The 20,371-nt window shown below is 39.7% G+C and overlaps 1 protein-coding gene across 3 annotated transcripts; it reads left to right on the top strand.

Moving 5' to 3' along the window:
• The first annotated feature begins 14 nt into the window (after window positions 1–14).
• On the top strand, window positions 15–12,497 carry LOC120742204 (protein OS-9-like). 3 transcript variants are annotated; one of them, XM_040045372.1, is made up of 15 exons: window positions 15–557; window positions 916–1,098; window positions 4,487–4,550; window positions 4,654–4,730; window positions 4,822–4,920; window positions 6,332–6,533; window positions 6,739–6,873; window positions 7,023–7,138; window positions 8,188–8,248; window positions 8,363–8,442; window positions 8,542–8,745; window positions 8,892–9,093; window positions 9,497–9,664; window positions 10,037–10,146; window positions 11,162–12,497. In XM_040045372.1, the coding sequence occupies exons 1-15, from the start codon at window positions 309–311 to the stop codon at window positions 11,297–11,299; spliced, it is 2,088 nt and encodes a 695-aa protein (XP_039901306.1). In that variant the 5' UTR covers window positions 15–308; the 3' UTR covers window positions 11,300–12,497. The 3 variants fall into 3 exon arrangements, with proteins under 3 accessions (XP_039901306.1, XP_039901307.1, XP_039901305.1); XM_040045371.1 differs by having other exon boundaries at window positions 17–557; window positions 8,360–8,442; XM_040045373.1 differs by lacking the exon at window positions 9,497–9,664 and having other exon boundaries at window positions 8,360–8,442.
• The last annotated feature ends 7,874 nt before the right edge of the window (window positions 12,498–20,371 follow it).

Genomic DNA, 20,371 nt, shown 5'->3' with positions numbered 1-20,371 from the left:
ATTATTTTACCTAATTGTTATTGTAAACCTTTAAAATCAGTTACTTGGGACTGCTTTGCATCAAAACAAAATGAAACAAACGAAGACACCCCCCACCAAACATTTTACCATGCGACAGCCCGCCTTGTCTTCGTGCTTATGTGTGAGCCTATTTCATCGCAAGACAGGCGGTGACAGCGGAGATGTGCTGTTATTCATTAGCGTGCTAAATATAGCACAAACACGCCGTTCATTGTCTCTCCGCTGGTATGAAAACCAAACGCACCTCAGAACTCGGGAAAAACTTTGATTGACTTGGAAATTGGCCAATGACAAAGCAGGGCTTTTCACCTCGACCAATCCGCTGCTACCATGTCAGGCATTGTGTGTTGTTGCTGTCAGACAGGGGTAAGAGGCGAGAGTCAATGATGGCTGCTTCCTTGGTTTGGTTGTTAAAGAGACTGTACGTTTTCTTGTTGACATGTCCCCTCCGTGTCCCGGGCTTCTTGAATTTGGAGGAGCTTAATGACATGAAATATGGGATTCAGATTCTTCCCGATCCTGTCATCCTGGGGCAGGTGAGTCAGAAAATGCTAACGGATATAGCTTGTTAGCTTAAATATGAGCTAGCGTTATTTATTTACTATTCATAGTGTCAAATAATTCACAAAGCGTGAGACCTGATGTCATAAAAGCACAAAACATATTAAAATAAATCTTATAGAGTTACATGAAGACTAGTAATTCTCAGGTGAAGTACGTCACAGCATGCTGTGACAGCTGTTATGTTCATTGCCACAGGTCTATAACTAGCTAAAAGTAAAGCCGCAAACCATGTTTTTATCTGTTTGCATTCACGTGATGCGTTGGTAATGTGTGAACATGTGTGTCAAGATTAAATTCACCCCCTTTTCCATGTCTGTCTTACGTTTGTAGACTAAGACAGAGGAGGTTATGATGGTGTCCAGTAAGTACAAACAGCTCTATGAGTGTCGACTTCCAGCCCAGGCTGTGCGTTTTCATCAGGATCCCGCCACTGAGCCTGACTCGGAGGGTTACACTGGGCCAGATATCCCAGACCTGCTCAAGCCCATGCACAATGCCCCATGTCTACTCAAGGTTGGTCCTTAACTACTTATCTGTGTAATCCAACAGTGAAATGCTTAAGCTGTTTACACAGTGGTGTGACTACAATAATAATACAACAATAAGAACACAAGAGCAAAACGCACCGAAAGCGTGTGTATATTTGCCAGCTTAAGTAAACTATTTTAAAGACACACATGGATGCCCCAGAAGCTTGCCAGAAACAACACTGGGAGGCTCTTGATTCAGTATTCATTGGATTAAAGGTTGCTCGTCTGCATCAGTGACTGGGTACAAAAGCAGTATATCTAAGAGACACACATCTGTTAATGTACCTGTGTTTTCAATTGTTCAGCTTATGTGTTAATTTAAGGTTTACCCAAAAGCCCACAAGTACTTTATCACTATCTTCTTCCTAACAGTGCATCTTATCCATGTATCTCCTTACAATGTGTTTTTTGTATAGTCATGAGACAAAGAAAGTTTGTCTCACTTTCCGCTTCCATAGGCATAAAGAGGTTAAGTCACAGCCTGGTACTGTTAATCAAATGTGCTTGATTAATTGATCATGTGCTCTGGAGCATTCAGGTGTGTTAGCACAGTACCAACGAGGAAAAACAATACCAAAGATCTCAAAGAATCAGTTGTTTCTGCCCATCAGTCTTGATGAGTTATAAAGCTATTGCCTTCAAAATGAACTCCATCATTCTACAGTAAGAATTTTTCCCAACATTTGAGACAGCCGCCAATATTCCCAGGACTTGATGTCCCAGTAAAACCCAAGGTCAGCCTGTGCAGTCCTCAGAGAAACTGGAAAAATACCCAAGAGACTAGCTCAAACTCCACAGGCCGCAGTTAGAATGTTAAATGTTAAAATCAGTGGCGGCTCCTGAAAAAAATCTCAGGGGGGGGCAATTTTTATGATATCGACTAAAATGACCCATTTAATGAGTACATCAAACAACACAATTTTAATTTGTTGCTAGGTGATTAACTCATACAGTGATACCTCATGCCCACTAGATGGCAACACACAACAGAAAGCTTTCCTCTAGCTACATAAGTTACAGGTAGAAAGCGAAAGAAATTAGCATCCAGTAGCCTTTAAGCAAAAATGAATGTGTCCACTTACTCATTACTTAGGCTACATCAATCCAATGTTGTGTGGTGTAATCAAGCAACAATATAAAGCCGGCTGCATCATATAAATCAATATGCACAGCCTGTCAGCCACGACTTGCGCTGGAACCAACTCCGACAAAAAGTCCTGTTGTATGCTTTTGACTTCTCCTTCGTTGCCTGGGTTAGTTGAATTTCGGGCTTGTCAGGTCCCAACTCTTTAACTTGCAGTTTTTCTGCCATTGTCCTTCTGGCAAAAGGGTAGGTTAGAAGCGATCTAACCGAATTTGGGGGAGGCTGTGCCTCAACCGTTAACAATACCGCTGCCATCGTCTCTCTCTGACCTTATAGCTCACTTAGGCTACTGACTGAGGTAAAATTCTAGAACAGCAAATCTTCGCGCGTTTTCTGCAGGGGCGCAATTTTAAGCGCCCCCAAACCATTTAATTCAGCGACGCTAATAGGTCAAATATTTATTATTTTCCCCTGGCAACCATTTAATGATAGGCTATTTCGCTGCATATCAAGGGCGCTTTGACGAGCGCCCCAGAAGAAGAAAAACACCGTTTGTTGGTTGAACTTTAATGAGTCAGCTGGTGAAAATGTTAAAATACGCCTGGCTGTATATGGGCACACACATAGTAAAACTATCATTGATGAATTTTTTAAAAATATATATTTTTACTCCTCCACATTTGGGGGGGCGGAGCCCGAGCGCCCCCTATGGGCCAGCCGCCACTGGTTAAAATGGTAAATGGCCTGCATTTGTATGGCGCTTTACTCAGTCTCTAAGGACCCCAAAGCGTTTTACACTACATTCAGTCATTCACCCATTCACACACACATTCACACACTGGCAATGGTAAGCTACGTTGTAGCCACAGCTACCCTGGGGCGCACTGACAGAGGCGAGGCTGCCGGACACTGGTGCCACCAGGCCCTCTGACCACCACCAGTAGGCAAACATGGGGTTAGTATCTTGCCCAAGGATATTTGGCATGCAGCCAGGAGGCAGCCTGGGATTGAACCACCAATCTTCTGATTAGTGGCTGACCTGCTCTGCCACCTGAGCTACAGCCACCCCAAAGTTCACAACAGTACAGTTAGAAAAAGACTGAACAAGTATGACTTGTTTGGAAGGGCTGCCAGAAGAAAAGAGCATATTCTCTAAAAACAACATGGGAGTCTGACTTAGATTTTCAAAGTTACATCTGATTAAACCACAAGACTTCCTGAAAAATAGTCCTCATTTATAGGGCTGCCACGATTAATCGACTAGTCACGATTACGCGTCGTTTGAAGCTTTGTAAGATCACAAAAGACGCAGGAATAAGTAGTAGTATTTAAGAGTGTAATAACAGACTGAAACAGAAGATGGCAGCACTGCATGTACAAGGATGCCAGCTGCCGTTAAACCCCGAAGAAGTAGCTCTGTCCCAGAATTCATAGCGCAGCCCAGCTCAGTTTCCAATAATAGCGGCAGCTAGTTAGTTTTAATATTACTCTTATTATTCTTTCTGGGTCACAAAATAAACGTTTAACATATTTTTAGGCGAGAATGTAGCTGTGTAAACCTCAAATATCTGCTCAGTTTATCAAGACACCACATATTTTCAAAAGTGCTCCGACGTTTTCGGAGACGTCTGTTACCCACTAGCTCGATAGCTAGCCGGGGGCAAGGCTCACTAGAGCCCGTGAGAACACCGGACTCCCGGCAAATCGTTTTCAAACCCACCGCGGTCTTTCGCTACTCAGGTTAAACATACATAAGTCACTTAGATAACTTAAAAATGTTATTGTTTGGCTTTTTTTTTTAGTATTTTATTTTTTCCTGAGTAAATCGGTTTGGCTGAGATTAAAGTTATAGTTTTTACACAGCTGAATAAATGTCAAGCAGACAACTGATTATCAGAAGTGTGAGATGCTCGAGAATATACTCCGGTGTCCTGTTATATTTTAGATAGCAAGGAGTTTGTTAAACTTCACCGAAACAACCTGCAGATTTCATTAAAATTTAATAAACTATCATCTTGTCTTTATTTTTAGTTAGCACATACCTTAAACACTTAAAGCTTTAAGCTAATGATAGTTATATAAGAGCAGATGCGTGCTGGTGCAATAAGCTGTACGCTGTATGTCCAATGGATGCATGATCTGATTAGTCGACTAATCGCAAAAATAATCGGTGACTAGTCGACTATCAAAATAATCGTTTGTGGCAGCCCTATTTACAAATATGTGCGTGGGACCGTTTCAGGCTTAGGCACTGTGTCAAAGTCTAACAGAAATACCTGTCCTGCAGACGAAGGACTGGTGGACGTACGAGTTCTGCCATGGCCAGCATATCAGACAATACCACCTTGAAGGTGAGAGGCCACTTCTCTGTTTTTTGTTTTGTTTTTTTTGTTTTTTAACCTACAAGAGGCTTTCAGTTATTGTTTTTGACAAATTTTGTTCTTTTGTCCTTAGACACAGAGATCAAAGGGGACATTCTCTTCCTGGGTTATTATGAGTCAGAATTTGATTGGAGCAATGAAACAGCAAAGGTAAAGTTGCCTCTATGTTGTGGCTGATTTGCATGACTGTACAATATGAACCAAACAATCGTGGGTGCATCCATTGTGTTTTTTCTCTCAGGCCTCCAAACAGCACAGGCTAAAGAGGTACCACAGCCAGACCTATGTAAATGGCTCTAAGTGTGACCTAAATGGAAATCCCAGAGAGACTGAAGTCCGGGTGAGATATTTACATTTGGAACTCATCCTGCTTGAGATGATTTGCGTGTTTCACTTTTTTTTTCTTTTTGATTTTTGACTTTCTTCTTGCTTATCCAAACACTCATATGCAAAATGCCTGTGCAGATTTACAAGACTTTCACTTTTAAATATATCCCAAGCAGCAGACATTTTGAACATGAATATGTTTTATGTTGCTTTGCTTAAAAGGCTCAGTTGAGTTTTAATTTGTAAAGAAATTATTATTGTTCTTTGTTGTAGTGTAGTCTAGTCAAAACAAGTTATAGCATCTTAACTGTCTCCATTTTTACCTCCACTTTAATGCCAGAGTCATCTTTGCGATTCCTTCTGTGTCGAAATATTTATGAATAGTTTTGAGGGAGGTCAGGTGGGAGACGCTGGCTAGTTTTTCTGGAAAAATGAAAACTGTGACTTAGACATTAGTTCAGATTATGACAGCATGCTTTTTTGTGTACTTAAAAGAGCTAAAAATACTTCACATGCCAAACACAAAGTTTGGCATGTGAAGTATTTTGCTCATCCTGATACTTTATTGGGTCCAAAAAGTAAACCTGTTTGACCTTATTAAATGAAGGAACCCGTCATCTAGTCAACTGTCTTAATCTCATGGAGCAGCCAGTTTTTTAGTGCTAAACAACCCTAAACCCCCAAACTAATTAAAAGACAAATTGCCATCTGAAAACTAATGGTTTTGAGATTAATTTAGGCAAGTGCTTTGCTCACATGGGGACTTAACTGCACACTCAGATGAGACTGATTATTAGAACAAGAACTAAAAGAGGAGAAGAAATAAAATCCAGAAAGCTTCCCGGTCCCCAGATATTCATATACAGCTGTTTGTTTTGAGATACGGCGTTAGTCGACTCTTTAGCCCTTCTACAGGAGATTAAGTTTATCAGAAGATGATAATTCTCTGATTACACAGATGTTGTAGTGAAACTCAATAACTCTGGAATCCTTTTAGGAACTCACTAAAGATCTGAAAATGATCGGGGTCTGTGGAAGAGTGATCAGAAGGAAACCTTAAGAGAGTAGAGTCAAAGTATTTGAGTTGTCAGTTGTGTGTGTTAGTCACATAGGAAACATTTCACAAACAGGAAAAAGGTTCTCTGTAAATTCTCAGTCACCAAGGTATTGGCAGTCGTAAGCACTTGTTAAGACATGAATAAAGCAGAGATTGGCCAATGTTGGTTATACTGATCTGTCTGTGTTTTGGCATTTGTAACAGTTGATTAATTCCCTGTTTATTTACTGTATTTAAACATTTTCACCTAAAAAAAAAAAGAAAAGAAAAAAGAACCAAATATGTTGCAACCCAGCAGCGCCCAAACAGTTGGGCATTTAATTCAGCTCAAAGTAGTTTGCATACTTTTGCTCTGTTTTGTTTCCAGTTTGTATGTGAAGAAGGCTCAGGTGACTACATTGCGCGAGTAGATGAACCTCAGTCATGTCGATATGTGCTGACGATTCACACCAGTCGCACCTGCCAGCACCCATTCCTGCGGCCACCATCCACTGCCAAGCCTCAGGGCATTGTGTGCCAGCCAGCACTAAGTGCCCAACAGTACATGGATTACGTCAAGGCACAAGTCTGTGAGTGAATAAAAAAACATTGAAGGGCAAAGCAATGCATCTTGGAGGCCTCTTGATTTTTTTATTTTTCGCATTTTAAAACAGATTGTGGTCTTTTTAATAAAAATACCAGCTAAGAAGCTAACTTGGCTTTCAAACTTCAAGCTTGCTCTCTCCTTTGTCTTGTGGTTGATTCCTCTGCCAATCATCCTGTTTCCGTTCCCAGCGGACACAAAACGTAAAGTGGAGCAGATCTCGGAAGAATTAAGGAGTCTTGATGAGATGTTAGCTGGTAATGAAGGAGGAGATGGTGCAGTAAAGGTAACAGCAGAGGAGACATCGCCTAGCAGTCGCAGAAAAGGTGAGTTTTTTTTGATGCTTATGAGGCAAACGACCCCGCAGTAGTAACTTGTCAGTGCACCTAATAATAAAGTGCCGATCCATCCATAATGGGCGTGTGTGTATTAATTCTGATTCTGACACGAGTGTCTATTTCTGGTTTTGAAACAGGTCCTGCTGATGTATCTAAAGATGGAGAGTCAGATGAGGCAGAAGACTCTGACTTCTGGGAGGGAGTGACAAAGCCAGCAAGTTCAAGAACATCTACTTTCCAACAGGAGAATCAGGTATAGCAGGTGCAATTCAATTCAATTTTATTCATATAGCGCCAAATCACAACAAAAATCGCCTCAAGGCGCTTTATATTGTACAGTAGATACAGAGAAAAGCCAAACAATCATATGACCCCCTATGAGCAAGCACTTTGGCGACAGTGGGAAGGAAAAACTCCCTTTTAACAGGAAGAAACCTCCGGCAGAACCAGGCTCAGGGAGGGGCGGCCATCTGCTGCGACCGGTTGGGGTGAGAGAAGGAAGTCCGGATAAAAGACATGCTGTGGAAGAGAGACAGAGGTTAATAACAGATATGATTCAGTGCAGAGAGGTCTATTAACACATAGTGAGAAAGGTGACTGGAAAGGAAAACTCAATGCATCATGGGAATCCCCGGCAGCCTACGTCTATTGCAGCATAACTAAGGGAGAATTCAGGGTCACCTGGTCCAGCCCTAACTATATGCTTTACCAAAAAGGAAAGTTTTAAGCCTAATCTTGAAAGTAGAGATAGTGTCTGTCTCCCGAATCCAAACTGGAAGCTGGTTCCACAGAAGAGGGGCCTGAAGGCTCTCGCTCCCATTCTACCTTTAAATACTCTAGGAACAACAAGTAGGCCTGCAGTGTGATAGCAAAGTGCTCTAATAGGGTGATATGGTACTACAAGGTCATTAAGATAAGCTGGGGCCTGATTATTTAAGACCTTGTATGTGAGGAGCAGGATTTTGAATTCAATTCTGGATGCAATGGTCTGTCTTCTTGGTAGAAACACACAACAGTGAGTAACTCAAATTGAAATGTAGCCATAAAAATACATTTGTAATTGGCTCTGCAAGGTCCAATGACATGTTCATTTTGGTACATTTTTGACACCTTCTGATTATCATTCTACTGTTACTTACACTTTTGATTATTATTAAATGTAGTACTGTGTATATCGTATAATACTGAATTTCCAGGTATTTTTGACAGTGCGATCTGGCTTTTTTAACCACTAGAGGGGGCAGTCGGATGCTTTCTGTCACCATTTCCTCCCTCTAACCTGATTTTTCCTCTTTCTGACAGGCAGCAGATGGTGGCCATACCTCACATGCAGACAATGAAATCATAGATGATGGTGATGAAGGTACTGAGAAAGATAGTGCTGTTTTAGTGCACAGCTTATTTTTTAAAAAAGAAAGAAAACAAAGCAAATACAAGCTGGAGCTTTTTCTTCTCTGATATTCTTCTTTTTTAGTAGAAAAATTCAACTTTAAAATCATCACTGACCCAGCAGACCTGATGAAATTTGTCCAGCACCTTAAGGAGAGTAACAGGAAGGTCAGTATTTGCTGTTGTTAGTGACAGCAAATGACTGCCTTTTTTCTCTTGGCAGTGCATAGGCTTTCCAATCCTTTTTTGTTTTGTTTTTATTTTTAGAAAGCACAAGATCAAGCCAAAAGTAGAGAAGAGACAGCACGACACAACAGAGTAACGGAGAAACTTGACGAGGAGGAGAAAGATGAAGAGGACCCTGTGCTACAGGAGTTTGAGGATGAGATGGCTGACCTCTCTGTGCCTTCAGATAAAATTGAAGAGATAAAGGAGGAAATGCAGAAGGAGTTTGACAACATCATAAACGAGGTTTAAGACTATATATATATATATATATATATATATATATATATATATAAGTTGATACCTAAAATTTGATTAGACAGATGCGTAACAAGGAAAAGACCAAACTAAATACCAACTTTAGGCGTTGCTTGGCTCTATCTGTGTTGTAGGCTCAACAGGAACTCGAGACAGAGGGTCTGAAAGGGGAGTTTGACCGCACTCAGGCAACACAGACACTGGAGACGACGCTGGATAAGCTACTCGATCATTTGGAGGAGAAAGACGTTCAGGACCCAGAGCAGAAAACGTCCGGAGGCCAAAGAGCCAGCGACCCAGCCCGGGGGAGCCCCAGCCTGGCTCCGAAGCACCCAGGTAACCAGGGGGCTTGACCCTTTTGTAGTCATGTGCATGTCCACACCCTCTGTGTATAATCATCTTCATAATTCATCAGTCTGTGCAGTAGATGTGTGTTACGACATTCTCCATCTCAGGAAAGATCCACACATGGAATTTGAAGAATTCAGAGAATTTATGTTATCAGATCACTTTTGGTCAGTTGCAGTCTTTCTTCTCCAGCCATTAATGTCACCGTGGGTGACTTTTTGATTGCATTAATCTAAATCTAAATTAAAATTTCTGAAATCAGACACAGTATTTTAATCTATGTTCATAACACAATGCTATGGGAGGCTCTTGCCTCCTTCATCTCGTGGCCCTACTGGTGGGTTTTGAGGTGAACTGTCTTGTTTGTCCCTCTTTTGTCTCGTCACCCTAGACCAAGCAGCTGACGACCATGTTAAGATCAAAATAACTAAGTATAAGACGGGTATCAACCCTGATGGGGAGGTGAAAGTTCAGGAGGTGGGCGAAGGAGACCCGCAGTGGCAGCACATAAAGGACGTGGTTAAAGAACAGCTAGAGAAGGCAGGACTGAAGGCCGAAGGTATGAAGGGAGAGTGCCCGAAACACTCACGGCCTTTTCTCTCTTCCATCTGTTATCTTCAGTGTACAGCACTGTATTTCTCTTCGTATCCTATGTAAAATAAAAACCTGTCTAATGAGTTAAAAAGAGAAGATTTTGAAAAATATGTTTTCATTTAAGGAAAAAAATAATAGCAAGCTTAAAGCTCACCTTAATCAAAGAACATATCTCAGCCAGGTGTGCTGTGTTTTTCCACTCATATGTTTGTGTCATTCATGTCAATCATCCTGTTGTCATTGTTGACTCGTTCAGCAGTTTTCTTACGCCATTTGGATGTGTTAGGCGTAACTGCTGAACCTTTTTTGTCTTCCGTCTGTTTTTCTTTGTTGTTAGGAAAAATCGAAGTGAAGATCTTGACACGAAAAAACGCAGAAGAGGCAGGTGATCAGTGGCTGACTGAGGAAGATACAAAGTCCTTCAGGGAGCTACTCATTAATCTCCTGGTAACTGAAGTAGTACTTCTATTGGGTTCCTTTGAATGCTTCTAGCTGTTGCTTGCAGACTTGGACTGTGTCTGACGGAAGCGCTGTACAGTTTGCTGAGTGTTTTCCTGTCTGCAAGAAAGAACAGAGTGTGCTGTTGTTCTTGTGTGTTTGTCTGCTTTCACAGAAATTAATTACAGAAACCAAAAGCTCATTGGATTGTAGTTATGACACATTTAAAGTTTATTCAGGCTGGGGGCATCGGTTGAGATGTCAGTAAGCACAATTCAACAGAATTGTGGACGCAGTATTAAAGAAAAGAAGGAACAAAATGTCCTTGTCACCAGGTGAAAAGGTCAATGCCACTTTCACAGCAGACCCTCATGACTGCCACATCATCTCTTTTTCCTGGTGTATGTTGAAGTGGAGCCAGCTTTCACTTCTGCTTCTTTTACTGGCTGTACTCTAAATACAGATTTGTTTATGTTAAGTGAATTCCCGTCCCCCCTCTGTCTTTGCAATATAGTGTGTGCAATTTCCTGCCACACTACCCAAAAGCAACTATTTCCATCACTATTAAGAGCTGCTGGCTAGTTACTCAATTCGTTGGTAGGTACAGTTTCCTTTGCGACCGATTATTGCCAGATACGGTAGTTGCCAACTGGTCTCTAGACCTGTGTGACTGAGGGCTCAGGAAAGGTGCTCTTATAAGCTTCCATGAGCACTGTGGTTACATGTTTGGACTTTATGGTACAGATTTCTGTGTCATCTTTATGTAACAGAAGATCCTACACTCTCAAATGTGCAATTTCATTTTTTTGGTCTTATTCTTATTATCTTCATGGTAAATTAAACAGTAGAGGACTTTTATATTTTTCATCCTGCTCTGTAGGCATCACTTTGCTGAATTTTGATTGGCAGCTGAGTGTTAGCGCAAGATTTGATGAATCTTCTAGCAGCAAAGTGGATTCGATTTGTTGTTTTCGTTTTTAACCCATTCCTGTTTTTACTCTCCCCCCCCCCCGACCACCACCAGACTGGAGGCACTGAAGAGGTTTATAAAGAGGAGAAAAGGCAGCAGGAGTTGGAGAACAACTATAGATTTGTTTGGGGAGATTCCCAGGAGGAGTCAAAGTCATCCAGCTCCTCTGATTCAGATGACGTGGATATATGAGCTCATTCAGAGTGACCCTTTGTGATGTTGCACTCCTATGGAGAGCAGGAGGGAGGAGGACTCTTAAGGTTTAGTCATAATTTTGAGAAAGCCCACTTGATTTGGTCATTGCTGTTAAAACCTGTGCTGTTTACACATTCAGAAAATGTGTTCATGTGGCTTGAATAGGCAATAATGCAAGTGTCTTTAATGGGGCAACGTTTATATGTTGCACAATGTGTCAGCTGTACTTGTGCAGTTGAAGTTATGCATTTTCCCCTTTTTGACGGGATTCAGTTTTTGTTTTCAGTTTTACTAAATATTCACGATTAGTTCCGACGTCGTCTGCAGCACACTGTTTATCCTCAATTAAATTATTACTTGTGTTTGTCTTCTGTGTTGCCATTGACAGAGACGTCCGTAGTGTGAGTCAACAAGGGAATTCTGTTTACTTCAGCAGATTGTATGAGTGTCTGCACAGGTTGTTTTGTTCGTTTTTTTTTTCTTCTTTCTTTCTTTCTTTCTTTCTTTCTTTTTACTGAAAAGTAAAAGAAAAAAAATGTTGAAAACAAAAGATAAAACCCTCAAATTCCAGTTTCCACTGATCCTCGAAGCTTTCTGATTTGATCCATTTGGTGAAAACAAACAAGTAAACAGATTCAGTGTCTGCACACACTGGCAGTTGATATATAGTTTTTGTTTTGTTTTTTCACAAATGTCCTGTGAATTCAGAAGAGAACAGAAAAATTTTGAATACTTTTTTTTTTTTTTTTTTTGACAGTAACTGGATTTAATATATCTCAACTTGGCAAAGGAAATCAAATAAATCTACAGTGTCAATCAGATTCAGTGCACCACGTTAATGCAAACATGCACTTAAAGGGCTGAATTTGTAAATTTTGTGAATGCTTGTGGGTACTTGCAAGTCAACATGTACATAATTATTGTGTCAATATGTTTTTGATTTATTGTAAAATAGCACAGATTAAGTTGCGACGGAGTTACCTGAGTAAATGAGTTTTAAAAATCCTGACTCTGCATTCTGTTATGAAAAATAATCTCATATGAGATGTAAATCACATACACACTCTTTTTTTCAGACACAGTAGTGTTTTCGTATTAAAAAGTCTGCATCTGTTACCTCGGATATCTTGTAAATACAATTCTGCTGCCTCTTTTCAGTTGTTTGTATTGTGTATTAAAACTGCCAAATGTTAGACATTTGTATTTTTATTATCTCATACATTCAGTGTTACAATCCTTACTAGTATGGCTACTTGTATGCTAGGCCAACTGTATCAACAAATTTCCATCCGATACTATAACTGTTAAAGTGATCAGTGGGCCAACCCTGGCGACTAGTAAAATATTGAGACTGAGAAGACTGTGGCTAACCTGAGAACAAGATGGGAGCAGCATATGGAAGGACAAGTTGTTTTTGGATGTAAAATAGTACAAAACAACTAATCAAACGTTGAAATTAAAAAAAATGACAAGATTGAATTTAATGCTATCAAGTTTCTAAAGTGTCTACAGATGCATCAAGAAGGCTGGAAAAGTTTTTGAAATGCTCAAAATCAAAGAACATAAGAGACCTTTTCAACTGGGTGATCTATTATGAGGATGAAGGTAGTGAAAGAGGACATGTAGAGGGCTGGTGTGACAGGAGAGCATGCAAGGTGAAATACAGGCAGATGAGCTCCTGTGGATACCCCTGAAGAGAGTAGCTGAAGGGTTAGATTTTGTAGAAGATGTTCTGTTCCCACATGGTGTCTATGAACGCAGCACGAACATTCACCCCTCTACTAGATATCTAATCAGTGGTTGGTTATAAGGAGCAGCTGTTGCCTATTCCCTGAGTCCTGGAATTTGGTACTTATTCTGTCATTTTTCCTCAGTCACGCTGCCACATTCTGGTGTTATTGACAGGATAGTTGCATTTGTACTTTTCCTTTTCCAACAGCAGCTCCAGGATGGACATCTGAATTATAAGGTGGTACTTTAATTTCCTCTTCTATTTTCTTATGGAGGAAGAGCTTGCCCAGCTAAAGGACTTGCTACCCAACTGCAAGTACAGAATCGGCGAATTTGGCAAGAGCGTGAACCTGATCAGCTTGGGATCAGTGCTGTTTTCACCAATCTCTCTACTCAGGGTACTCTTCTATTTCAGTTCCAATAACTGAGAGACTGATTTACTTTACTCGTAAAAGGAAATGCCCATAGTTCAGGGGTAAGACTGCTGTAAGTATTGTTGAGTGGGTGGATAAGGGTTCAGACTTGTTAAGGGGACGACATCTTTCGCCAGTCGAACAAACGCTTTTTATTTATGACCATCTAGACGGGGAGCCTAGGGAAGAGAATAAGTATCAGCAGAGGTGGCTGGTATGAAATTGGCTAAGCCCTACCCATCCTTATTTGAACAAATGATGTTCAAATAGCACAGTGGGGAAAAAATGACTGAATCGTAAATTTTGTGTTACGTGTTTTCATGAAAGGACTGGCTAATGGCAAGTGTAAGTAGGCATTCCCTTTACTGTTTCCAATGTCTGCTTTTTGGAGGAGACGCAGCTTGGACCTGACAATGGATTGTAGATTTGAAGCATTTATCTGACAAAATTGTGAAATGTCTCACTTTCTCTCACTCATATATATCACTACTAGTTGCCACTGAGTATCAGCCTTAAGAGGAAAAGACAATCCAGAACAGATTCTGACCATTTCACAGGAATTGTATGGGTGTACTAAGTCCAGGCCCAGAAAATCACTGATATCAACTGATATGTGCAGCTCACCGTCACCCATTTACTCATACTATGGTGCAGCTCAAACCATGGGTGCATAAATAATCGCAGCACACGGAAGGTCCCACCACCAAGGCTATAGAGGACCACAAGAGAACTTTTCAGCAGAAAGTCTAGCTTCTTCCCACCTGTTTACATCAGGCCATTACTCCTTTTTGATTATTTTCTGAACTACAAGGTTTTGGACATTTGAGTTTCTATGCACTGTCCAATGAAGGCTAGCTTGAAGTTTGCAGTATAATGTGTCACATATAACCCTTCTGAATGAAATCTAGCAAGTCTGAAGCATAAAAATTGTTTCAGTGACAAGTTATAGGCCACAATCACTTTTTGGCAGCTTGAAAATGGCATGTTCTCAGTCGATATTCTCAAAAACACAAGAAAGGCTACGTTCACACTGCAGGTCTTAATGCTCAATTCCGATTTTTTGATCAAATCCAATTTTTTTGTCTGCTTGTTCACACTACAAATAAAATGTGACAGCAAACACACTCTAGTGTGAACCCTCAAAGCAGCACGTCACACACAACGTGCTCTGTTTAGATCCAGACCAAAAAATATTGTTTGACTGATGGCTCTTAATATAGAGACTTGTTTCGAACTTTACGTTTCCCAGTTTTGCTTTAAGTTGTAAAGCTATTTTGTTATTTACATATGGCTTAATAATTATCATTATTGCTGTTTTAGAGAAGAGCAGTGCTTCAAAGGATAGTTGCAGATTTCGGTCAGAATCTGCAGATTATACAGTACAAATAAAATGTTCACGTTTCTCCACGTTTCTGGATGTCCAGGAAGCGTATCTGTAACCGGAAGGTCGCCGGGTTCGATCCCCGGGCTCTCTGTCCTGGTCGTTGTGTCCTTGGGCAAGACACTTTACCCTACTGCCTACTGGTGATGGCCAGAGGGGCCGATGGCGCGATATGGCAGCCTCGCTTCTGTCAGTCTGCCCCAGGGCAGCTGTGGCTACAACCGTAGCTGCCTCCACCAGTGTATGAATGTGAGAGTGAATGAATAGTGGCATTGTAAAGCGCTTTGGGTGCCTTGAAAAGCGCTATATAAATCCAATCCATTATTATTATTATTATTATATAAATCCAATCCATTAGCTCTCCCTCCTGCTCGACTCTGCCGTCACTATATAGACAAATAGAAAGAAACACTGTTATTAAACAATCACTACCGCCTGTGGCTCACCTGCCCCCGTTACCGCCCCCTTGAGCTCACTGCACCATTCTAAGCTACCATTTGCTTTCTCTCCTCCAAATCTCCGGCATCTGACGTCACCTACAGCGTGAGTCACATACCTTTACTGTCACTTTCTTCACTTCCCTCTCCTTTGTCCCTTACCTGTCCTCCATCCTTTGTGGTTAACCCTACCACAGAAACACACTGGTGATCTGCAGTTTGAAAAAGGGCCTCCTTCCAGTGGTCTAACACAAGGGAGAATCTACAAATCAAATATTCAGAAACCAAATGTACAAACATAAATAAATTGAATCATCATCTGAGAACAGGCAAAGTGCTCTCTCAAAAATAGGCCGGGAAGAGCTGACCTATAACATTTGCTAGCCATCACATTAGGCCTACAGAGAGTAACATGCATAATAACTGCTCTATGAAGTTGGAGTTTTAGGCTTTGAAGTAGGCCATGACTGAAAAGTTAGTTAATAGATGTGTCTTCAAAATATACCCAAGCCATCCCAACCCATGATCAATGGGCATCAACAGTGACAGAGGTACTGGTGAAGGAGTGTTTCTGCAGATTTGGTGTGCTGCAGGCGTATCCATTCCGATCAAGGTAGAAACTTTGAGAGTAATTTGGTTCTTTCTTTCCCCAGTTGTTTTGCTCATCAGCAGAAGAGCCTGACAACCCTTCCACTTACACTAAATCTCTGCCTTTAATATGTCAAGAATTAATGAGTCAAAACTGACATGGGGATGAGATTTACATACACATAAATATAAATGTCTAGTTTTAGTCTAGTGTATGTAGTGTGTACAAATATGAATAAAACCTCTTTTTTGCTGAGAAATGCAAACGTCTTCTGGTTTGAATGTTTCACAAATGTGTACAAACTGCTTAATGACAGTGCAGAGAATTTACGTTACTGATGGGGGACTGAAAAATATACTCTAAAGAATGTGTTTGCACTGTAACTTTAGCTGGAAACAAGAAACCTGTCTATATTAACCGAGATTATATCATGGAATCTGAAGTATTTCTGTAGCATCAGTTTGTATCAAGTTCACAAAATCTTAGCTTAACTATAATAAATTAATAATGTAGGGTTGTATAATAATACAATACTCCATGGCTATGTTAATCCATTTTAACTTGCTTTTTGAATTGCTTATTGAGGTGAACAGCAATGGCATGATGGCAAATGACTGTCATATCTAAACACACTATATGCACAAAAATATGGGAGACCTACACATTACAGCTGCATGAGCTGCTCAGAAATGGCACTCCATGCCATAAAGCTCCTAGCACACAGTTTTTTGTAAGTTTGTATCTTTCCAGTTATTGAGTCAGTAATTCACTTATCCACCCATTTTCTTCTTCTTATCTAAATGAGGGTTACGCGGAGGTTTGAGCCCATAGAGCTAGATGCTGGGTACCAGTAAGTTGCAGGGCTAACACAGAGCCAGAGAACTATTCGCACTCACATTCACACCTATAGGGAATTTAGAATCACCAGCTAACCTAACCCGGTAATTGCATGTCATTGGACTGTGGGAGGAAGCCAGAGTAGCCAAAGAGAGCCCACACACAAAGGCCAGATAGTGTATTTGAACCCAGAACCTTTTTGCTGTGAGGCAGCTGTTCTAACCAGCAGTAACAGCAGCACTCAGCCATTTCTTCATAAATATTTGAAAGGTGGACTTTGTCTGTGTTTGATTTATGGAACATGGGACTTTTTCTAGGAGAATAACATCACTCTTTGGACCATCCTGCGTGTTCTCTTGATCTAAATCAAATTGAGAACATTTGGCGATGGATGGCAAGGGAAGTTTACAAAAATGGAAAACAGCTCCAGACAGTAGATGCCCTTCGTGCAGCTGTCTTCACCACTTGAAGAAATGTTCCCACTCACCTCGTGGAAACGTTTGCATCAAGCATGCTGCAAAGAATTTGTGAAGTGATCAACAATAACGGTGGTGCTACTCATTACTTGTTCTTGTTTGGAATTTTGATTTTTGTTTTGGGGGTGTTTATGGTTTTTTTTGGAGGTGTGGTCCTAAACTTTTGATCAGCTGTATATGTATGTATGTGTTTCAGGTTAAGCATTGTTTTCAATAAATTGCATGCTCAAAAAATGTTTTGAACAGCACTGTATGTGTATAATGTGTAAAAGTTTAAGTGGTATGGAAACTTTTTCAAGGCACTGTAGGTGTTAAAACAGTAACAGTAAACCAATCCCTCTCAGTGGAGCCATAACCCCACTCGTGACTAAGAACAGCTACTGCCAAACTGAGACATCCTAAGGTTTTTTTTTTTAAACAACTAGTCATTAAGACATAGAGGGGGTAAAGGCATAAAAACATATATAACGTTCATGCTGAATATATAACATATAGTCTAGCTGCATTCTACCGATAGTATAAGGGTACTTTACTTTTGTTGGCAATGGGTATGACTAGTCACCATGCCCTGTGGTATATACAGAAGAGAGGAGGCAGGTGTACTGATCGTGCAGGCTGATGTAAAAAAAACCTACAGATTTGAGAGGAGAAAAAAAAGGAAACGTAACGTCTTTTTTTCAGGATGGAACGCTTTGTTTAATGAAGACATGACACATACTCGTATCATCGCGCTGTAACCCTCAGGGCTACTGTGGACAATGTCCATCCGCCCATCAAATATTATTCACAGTCATAGTAACCCTGCATGAATGTTCCTCTGCTGTGATGAGAAAAATGCTCTGTGCAAATACATGTAAACAAAATCAAGATATAAAATAAAATATGCTTTTATTTATAGTGATTAAATTACCATTTCACTAAAAACAACCCTGCACACTGATTATATCATGTGTGCTCACACATTAAAATGAACTCATATCCACACTGATGTGTATCGACTCAATTAAGATTTCAATTCCAACATAAATATGTTCCAAATATAAATATAGCACTGTACACATTCCCTTTAAGAAAACTCTGAAATGAGAAGATTGTCAGGACCATTAGAAATGATGCGGCTGATATCAAATGTGAACGTGAGCGGCCAAAAGAAAGATGAGAAGAAAAAAACATTTTTTTAAAACATGCTCTGGTGAACATGCATGTGTTCGTGCACATACTACAGAAACCAAGTGTAAACACAAAGTTATATTTGAAAATATCAACCTCATACATTTTTAACCTTGAAGAAAATGTGGTCATAAAAGAAAAAGAAAAAAAATGGCCACCGTTCCATGAAAACCTTTAGTCACTCTGCAGATATGTGCCAAATTCCTTCTTCTTCTTTCAGCATTTAAGCTCACCTTTGGTGATTACTGCATCTACCACAGGGTTTAATGTCTGGTTAGAAACTAGCAAAAGAGCTGTTATTACTTTTATTTTTTACATGTGCAAAGTGTGCCAACTTCAAATGAGGCCTGACTGGCAAAGAGTTTCAAAATAACACCAACTTCGTCAAACTTAAAAAAACAAAAAAGACATTCACTGACTTGAATGAAGCTCAAACACATTACAACAGATGGATTCGGGTAAAATAAAACAGCCATCTGAATCAACACTCTCTTCACGCTCATGTCACAGTGCTAAGTCAAGTGTGCAGCTAATGGCTGGCTCATACAATCTCAATTTACAAGGCACAAGCTAATGACTCCACTGTAGGAAGATGCAGGAAACTGTGTGCAGCACGTTACACAGAAAGGTAACAATGTGCTGTGGGTCGGTTGATTAAGATCATTTTTCATTCCAGAGAAGAAAAAACAAGTTTGACTAACTTGTTCTTCATCCGACCTGACCTTCCCAGAAAATCTTTGCTGACTAAACAAAGTCCTCTTTGTTCAGTCCACAAGCGCCATGAGTCACTACATAATTAGCTCAACCACATATAACAGCTGAAAAGGCTCATCAGCCTTCACTGTGGTCTTGTGTGAAATCTTTGGCTGCATTGTAGAAATTTAGATTCCTTTTAAAGCATAACAGTCACCTCACTATTGAGGAGTATGCAATCAAAATATTTTCCTAAAATACATTTAGTAACGTATGATATCGGTTATATCAAATATTAATACAATCAGTTGCCAGTTTATTAGGTAGACCTAAGAACACATGTAATAAATTCTTCTTTCTACACTAGTTTCAGACATGTTTTATGTGTAGTTTGAACATTGCACAGCTGGATGTGTTAATTAAACAGAGAAAACTTCAGGATGGATTCTGTTTCAGCTCGTCTACCTAATAATCTGGCAACTGAGATCATTTTTAATAGCTGTTACTGTTTAATTAAGGCTGAATGTGTGATAAAAAATGTATTTTGCCAGATTTTGAGAGTTATATATATATATATATATATATATATATATATATATATATATATATATATATATATATATTAGGGGTGCAACGATATTCGTATCGATATTGAACCGTTCGATACAGTGCTTTCGGTTCGGTACGCATATGTATCGAACAATACAATTTAAAAAAAAAAAAAAAAAAAAATTAATTTTTTTTTTTTTTTTTTTTTTTTTTTTTTTTTGTGTCCCGTTTGGATCTATAACCATCAGAATTGTTGTCTTGAGGCCAAGAAAGATGCCAAGAGGATTTATTTTAAGTGGATCATCATATTGGTCCATTTGATTGACCTTTATTATAATTATGAATTTATTTTATTTTCAGTTGCAAACGGGACAGACATGACTGTGGGATAGGACAGGGGGAAAGAATGAAAGAAAGAGGGGGAGAGAAAGAAAGAAAACCAAAGGGGAGAAAAAAAAAGAATACAAAATTTGTAATTTATTTTATCAACTTTCCTTCTGACGATGCTGTCTGTGTTTGAGCGCTCAGTGAATCTGCATTTGACTACTCCGCCATTTTTTTTGTATCGAAAAAATATCGAACCGTGACACCAAAGTATCGAACCGAACCGAACCGTGAATTTTGTGTATCGTTGCACCCCTAATATAGATATATATAGATATATATATATATATATATATATATATATGTATATATATATATATATATATATCATATATATATATATATATATATATATATATATATATATATATATATATACCATCCATGGGACAAAATATTTCATTTGATA

Source organism: Simochromis diagramma, unplaced genomic scaffold (assembly GCF_900408965.1).
Source record: "Simochromis diagramma unplaced genomic scaffold, fSimDia1.1 OVJJ01000060.1, whole genome shotgun sequence".
Taxonomy (NCBI): domain Eukaryota; kingdom Metazoa; phylum Chordata; class Actinopteri; order Cichliformes; family Cichlidae; genus Simochromis; species Simochromis diagramma.
The sequence above is the reverse complement of the archived record's forward strand: the minus strand, read 5'-3'. Positions and strand labels throughout refer to the sequence as shown.

Bases quoted from the DNA above. Each gene is read 5' to 3' on its own strand.
- LOC120742204 (XM_040045371.1), top strand. From the start codon at position 309: ATGACAAAGCAGGGCTTTTCACCTCGACCAATCCGCTGCTACCATGTC. The intron at 6,874-7,022 runs GTGAGTTTTTTT...GTTTTGAAACAG, and splicing joins GCCTAGCAGTCGCAGAAAAG to GTCCTGCTGATGTATCTAAA. The intron at 8,746-8,891 runs GTTTAAGACTAT...TCTGTGTTGTAG, and splicing joins TTGACAACATCATAAACGAG to GCTCAACAGGAACTCGAGAC.